At 41.3% G+C, this 6,386-nt stretch overlaps 1 protein-coding gene across 1 annotated transcript; it reads left to right on the top strand.

The window, feature by feature from the left end:
* The first annotated feature begins 467 nt into the window (after window positions 1-467).
* Window positions 468-1,412, top strand: LOC120045848 (homeobox protein vent1-like). The gene is made up of 3 exons (XM_038990782.1): window positions 468-660; window positions 787-1,019; window positions 1,149-1,412. Exons 1-3 carry the CDS (start codon window positions 468-470, stop codon window positions 1,410-1,412), a joined length of 690 nt encoding a protein of 229 aa, XP_038846710.1.
* Window positions 1,413-6,386: the final 4,974 nt, after the last annotated feature.

Below are 6,386 nucleotides of genomic sequence, written 5' to 3'. Positions count from 1 at the left end.
GTATATTTTCAGCTGGGGTGGACAAATGTAACCCATCTGGGCAAAAACTGGTTGAATCAACGTTGTTTTACTAGTTGATTTCACAGTAGTTGACTACTCAACCAAATGTAAATCAAAACTAGTCGTTGAACTGACGTCTTCGCCCAGTGAGATGAGCTCTACTGGTTCTCACAGACTTGGTGGCGCCAGACTTTCACACACTCACAGTATGTGAAGACTTCAATAAGGACCCATTAGGACCTAATCATTGGGAATTGATCAGGTGTTAATGCGCTTTTGCAAATGCAAATCTTGGAGAGGGCCAGGTCTATATATGGCCATCTCACAATATTCTCTGACCATCCTCGGATAGTTTGCTGAGCTCATGGAAGCAAACATATTCAATAACTTCACTGTAGACTGGTTGGCGAAGAGCCATCACGACCATCAAGAAAGAAGGACCTGTGGACACTGGACCTGTGGATACTATGCTAACCCACTCCAAACCCCATGTCCCATGCATGGTCCAGCCTCGACCGCCAACCTCTTATAACAAGGTCTACCTCCAGCCAAAGCCAAAGATCACAAGGTTTGAATTCACGAATTCCACTGAAAAACCCACAAATCTGGAATCCAGATTGAGCTCACCTCTGCATCCGTCGAGCTGCTCTTCCCCAAATCGTGTTAAATGTAGGCTACTATACTTTAACATTTATATTAATATTACATGTAAAAACGTGGTGTTGTGACACATTTAAATCATGTTTTTTATTGAAGAGCATTTTATTGACTGATATTTTTTCACAGTTTCAGAAAACAGTGAGTACTCCTCGGGGTATGATAGTGAGGCTGCCTCCTCGGAATGCCCCTCGGTGGAAGAGGGGAGCGAGGAAGATAGAGACGGAGCCCAACGACGTGTACGTACTAGGTTCACACCGTCGCAGATTGAAAAGATGGAGAAGATATTCAACAAGCACAAATATCCAGATGCTGGAAATAGAGTCAAAATGGCACTGATGTTAAACCTCTCTGAAACTCAGGTAAGACTAGAATACAAAACTCAATGTAATTTATGCACATTATACATTGTGCTGTAGGACTATTTAATTTGATTATACTAGTGCTGGTTTGGTTCTAATGGTTTTTATGTTATGTGTTTTGTGTTTCAGGTGAGAACTTCGTTTCAGAACAGGAGGATGAAACAGAAACGGGAAGTCCAAGACTTGCGCGCTGAGTACTTCGCTCCCGTCCAGTCTCCGAGGATATTCCAGCCCATAAGCCCATTTCAGTACCACGGCTTCGGGGGACAGCACCTATCATACACCGCTGCCAACCACGCGATGTACCTGCACATGGTGCAACAGTTCCCCCAGCAACAGATGGTTTCTTATCAGCACCCCCACCCAATGATGTCCAACACACATTTCTACTAAAGACTATATACTACAGACTGAACTTTCGACTCAAACACTTACAAATCCAAAGTGCAATACAGTTTTTATCTTGGGTGGGATGTTTGTAAATCATTTGTTTAAAGATGTGCAGAGATTGAAGTCTATTTTATCATTCAAGTATATCTTATATCACAACCTTTCTTTTCTATTTAGTCTCATTCGTATGTAATGTTACAAAACTGCATAACAACTTCCAGCTGAACAATTAGCTTATGCACACAAATGTTGTGGTTTAGATGTAACCTATTGTTTGTCAGTATGTACATCGGCAATCTTCTCTGTAAGGGCATGTGCATAGCGTCATTTAATTCTGATAAGTGTAAGATAAATCAAACCCAAATCAACGTTTATTGTTCCCATACACAGGTTTGCAGATGTTAACTCAGGTGCAGCTCCAACAGTGCAGTAATAGGCTACACAGCAGTACAAAATAATACACGTATAATCCAAAAAGTAAAAAGAAAGAAATGAAGACATTTCAGAAGCAATCCAATTAACAACACAAATAGCACTATAACAGTAATCCAAATGCAATCTATGCGTAGCTACACCGGATGAACTTACACATGATATACTAAGAATGATATGTACAGCAGTAGATATATGAAATCAAACCAAATCCAAATGTATTGGTCACATGCCGCCCAATACAAAAGTGAAATGCTTACTTATGAGCCCATTTCCAACAATGCAGAGTTAAAAAGTAACAACAAAAAGCGAAATAAAAAAGGAAATATTAACACAAGAAAATAACAGTAACGAGGCTATATACAATGAGTACCAGTGCCAAGTCGATATTGCAGGGGTAGGAGGTAGTTCACATAATTGAGGTAATATTGTATGTACATGTTGGTAGGGGTAAAAATTACAAGGCAATCAGGATATAATAATAAACAAGTAGCAGTAGCATATGTGAAGAGTGTGTGTGTGTGTGTGTGTGTGTGTGTGTGTGTGTGTGTGTGTGTGTGTGTGTGTGTGTGTGGCATCAATATGCATGTGTGAGTGTGTATTGTGTGTTTGAGCGTATGTAGTGTATGTTGGAGTGCCAGTGTAGTATGTGTGAGTGTGTGGGTAGAGTCTAGTGAGTGTGCATAGAGCCAGTGCAAGAGCGATTAGAGTGAGCTATGTCAACAATCCCGTATATAAATACATATGCTGTGTGTACAAAACAGTTGAACTAAAATACAATGTAAAGTAGTAGAAATACACTGAACAAATATCAATGCAACATGTAAAGTGTTGGTCCCATGTTTCATGAGCTGAAATAAAAGATCCCAGAAATGTTCCATACACAGAAAAATATAATTTCTCTCAAATTTTGTGCACAAATGTGTTTACATCTCCGTTAGTGATCATTTCTCATTTGCCAAGATAATCCATCCACCTGACAGGTGTGGCATATAATGAAGCTGATTAAACAGTCATGATCATTACACAGGTGCACCTTGTGTTGGGGATAATAAAAGGCCCCTCTAAAATGTGCAGTTTTATCACTCAACACAATGCCAAGATGTCTCAAATTTTGAAGGAGTGTGCAATTGGCATGCTGACTGCAGGAATGTCTACCAGAGCTGTTTCCAGACACTTTAATGTTAATTTGTCTATCATAAGCCGCCGTCGTTTTAGAGAATTTGGCAGTACATCCAAGCGGCCTCACAACCGCAGACCATGTGTAACCACACCACATCCGGCTTCTTCACCTACGGGATCGTGTAAGACCAGCCACCTGGACAGTTGATGAAACTGTGGGTTTGCACAACTGAAACATTTCCGCAGAAACCGTTTCAGGGAAAGCTGCATGCTCAACAGGGTCTTAACCTAAATGCAGTTTGGCGTTGTAACCGACTTCAGTGGGCAAATGCGCACCTTCGATGGCCACTAGCACGCATCTGTGAAGTGTGGCCACTAGCACACATCTGTGAAGTGTGCTCTTCACAGATGTATCCCGGTTTCAACTGTACCGGGCAGGTGGCAGACAGCGTGTATGGCGTCATGTGGGAGAGTGGTTTGCTGATGTCAATGTTGTGAATAGACTGCCCCCTGGCCATGCTGCTGCTCCAGTTTCAACTGTTCTGCCTGCGGCTATGGAACCCTAACCTGTTCACCGGACGTGTTACCTGTCCCAGACCTGCTGTTTTCAACTCTCTAGAGACAGCAGGAGCGGTAGAGATACTCTCAATGATCGGCTATGAAAAGCCAACTGATATTTACTCCTGAGGTGCTGACCTGTTGCACCCTCGACAACTACTGTGATTATTATTATTTGACCATGCTGGTCATTTATGAACATTTGAACATCTTGGCCATGTTCTGTTATAATCTCCACCCGGCACAGCCAGAAGAGGACTGGCCACCCCTCATAGCCTGGTTCCTCTCTAGGTTTTTTCCTAGGTTATGGCCTTTCTAGGGAGTTTTTCTTAGCCACCGTGCTTCTACACCTGCATTGCTTGCTGTTTTGGGTTTTAGGCTGGGTTTCTGTACAGCACTTTGAGATATCAGCTGATGTAAGAAGGGCTATATAAATACATTTGATATGATTTGATTTTGGTGGAGGTGGGGTTATGGTATGGGCAGACATAAGCTATGGACAACGAACACAATTGCATTTTATTGATGGCAATTTGAATGCACAGAGATACCGTGACGAGATCCTGAGGTCCATTGTCATGCCATTCATCCGCCATCATCATTTTATGATAATGTACGGCCCCATGTCACACGGATCTGTTCACAATTCCTGGAGGCTGAAAATGTCCCAGTTCTTCCATGGCCTGCATACTCACCAGACATGTCACCCATTGAGCATGTTTGGGATGCTCTGGATCGATGTGTATGACAGCGTGTTCCAGTTCCCGCAAATATCCAGCAATTTCGCACAGCCATTGAAGAGGAGTGGGACAACATTCCACAAGCCACATTTAACAGCCTGACGAATTCTATGGAAGGAGATGTGTCGCGCTGCATGAGACAAATGTTGGTCACACCAGATACTGACTGGTTTTCTGATCCACGCCCCTACCTTTGTTTTAAGGTATCAGTTGCATATCTGTACTCCCAGTCATGTGACATTTGACTTAATTCCCTCATAACTCCACCACCACCTTTAGACATGGAGGAACCATGAATAAGGTCGAGCAGACATGCCTGTTCTAAGTGGGAAAAGCATCTATTTGATTTTTTCTGATAGAAATAATAGCATTCTTCATGAACTGTAAATGATATGTTGATAAGAACTATTGATAAGACCAAGGTAAATGAGTAATCCATTTGGAGAAGGCGTTTATAACTACACATAGCAATTGTTTTAGATACTTTTTCCTTATGATCCCCGGTGAGGAACGTGAAACCAGCCATATGGACGCAAACTGAAAATCATATATCAACGTGATATGTAAATGCTGCCCATTTTACACAGTGAAGTAGGCTATAAATAGTCGTGCCATTATTCAGAATATTAATTGTGTACCTTGATCATTTGCGTTGATGAAAATTGGAGACCCAAGCTGTAGGCTTCTTTAGAGCTGAACCTGCCAAATTGATGTTTGTGCTTCAGAACGTTTTAATTATACGCCGGGGCTTTTTGCCATTTGTATCATGTTCAGTATTAGCCACTATCGGGAACCACCGTCAGTAGTACCCACATACATTTATAGCTGTCACTTTAGTGCTAGTATTCTTCCATTTGTAGCTTACGTTCGGCATCCTTCCATTCCGTTAAGCTTTCTTTCCTCTGTCAAGTCTGTGTAGTTGTTCCTGAGGGTTGCTAGCATTAGTGGATCATATTAGGCTAATGTTGCGCAATAATTTGTAGCCTATTGGAATCATGGAACTCAGACCGTATGTAGCACGTTTCGTGATGACTGGACCTTTGTCATACAACTGATGATTAGAAAGGATTAGGGTAGATTTATAGGACAATTGTTCAAACTTTAGTGTACACTTTCTTCCATGTTCCAATAGTTCATGCATGGAACTTGAATGTGACAACTTTCAGGATAAATCAAACCACTGTAGTTTTGATTCCTCAATATATTTATTGTGTAAAGACTCTTCAAACCATTTTTTCCTTATGATTCATACATACTTTCCTAACCCAAAAAGGTGCCTAAATAATAATATACAAGATCCAAGTCTTTTTAAATCTACCAGTTGGTGCTGAAACGGAGACGAATATGCATATATTTAGATAGCTTTATATCATTGATCCCTACATTCTGAACCCCTTCTCTCAATGTATTCTAGTGAGTCTGTTGACAAAATTCTAATTAAAAGGTGGACCATATTTAAAAGGATGGCTTAAGATAAATGTACTGAAAACCCTACTGAATGAAAACTCCACGAGATAATCTGTTGGCCAACAAGTGGGAGGGTTTTCAGCTGTTGAATTAATTAAACATATTAAGTGCGCTCAAGGGAACCATGCCTGCAAAGCGCCTGCAAAGCCCTATTACGCACCAAAGCAGAGCTTTGCAAGCTTCCGACCAACCTCAATTCACTGTTCATTTTTTAAAACATGAGACACCAAACGCGTTCACTGGGACGGTTAACTCGAGGTTCCACTAGTACAGTACATAGCAATCTAGGTAATCGGCCTTCAGTTTTAGTGCCCCCCATTTTTGGAATAGCCTACAAAACATCCTTTTTTCAGGACCCTATCTTTCAAAGATAACTCGTAAAAATCCAAATAACTTCACATATCTTCATTGTAAATGGTTTAAACACTGTTTCCCATGCTTCAATGAGCCATAAACAACTAATGCACATGCACCTGTGGAACGGTTGTTAACACACTAACAGCTTAGGTAGGCAATTATGGTCACAGTTATGAAAACTTAGGACACTAAAGAGGCCTTTCTACTGACTCTGAAAAACACCAAAAGAAAGATGCCCAGGGTTCCTGCTCATTGGCGTGAAAGTGCCTTAGGCATGCTGCAAGGAGGCATGAGGACTGCA

Source organism: Salvelinus namaycush, chromosome 4, assembly GCF_016432855.1.
Source record: "Salvelinus namaycush isolate Seneca chromosome 4, SaNama_1.0, whole genome shotgun sequence".
Lineage (NCBI taxonomy): Eukaryota > Metazoa > Chordata > Actinopteri > Salmoniformes > Salmonidae > Salvelinus > Salvelinus namaycush.
The sequence above is the reverse complement of the archived record's forward strand: the minus strand, read 5'-3'. Positions and strand labels throughout refer to the sequence as shown.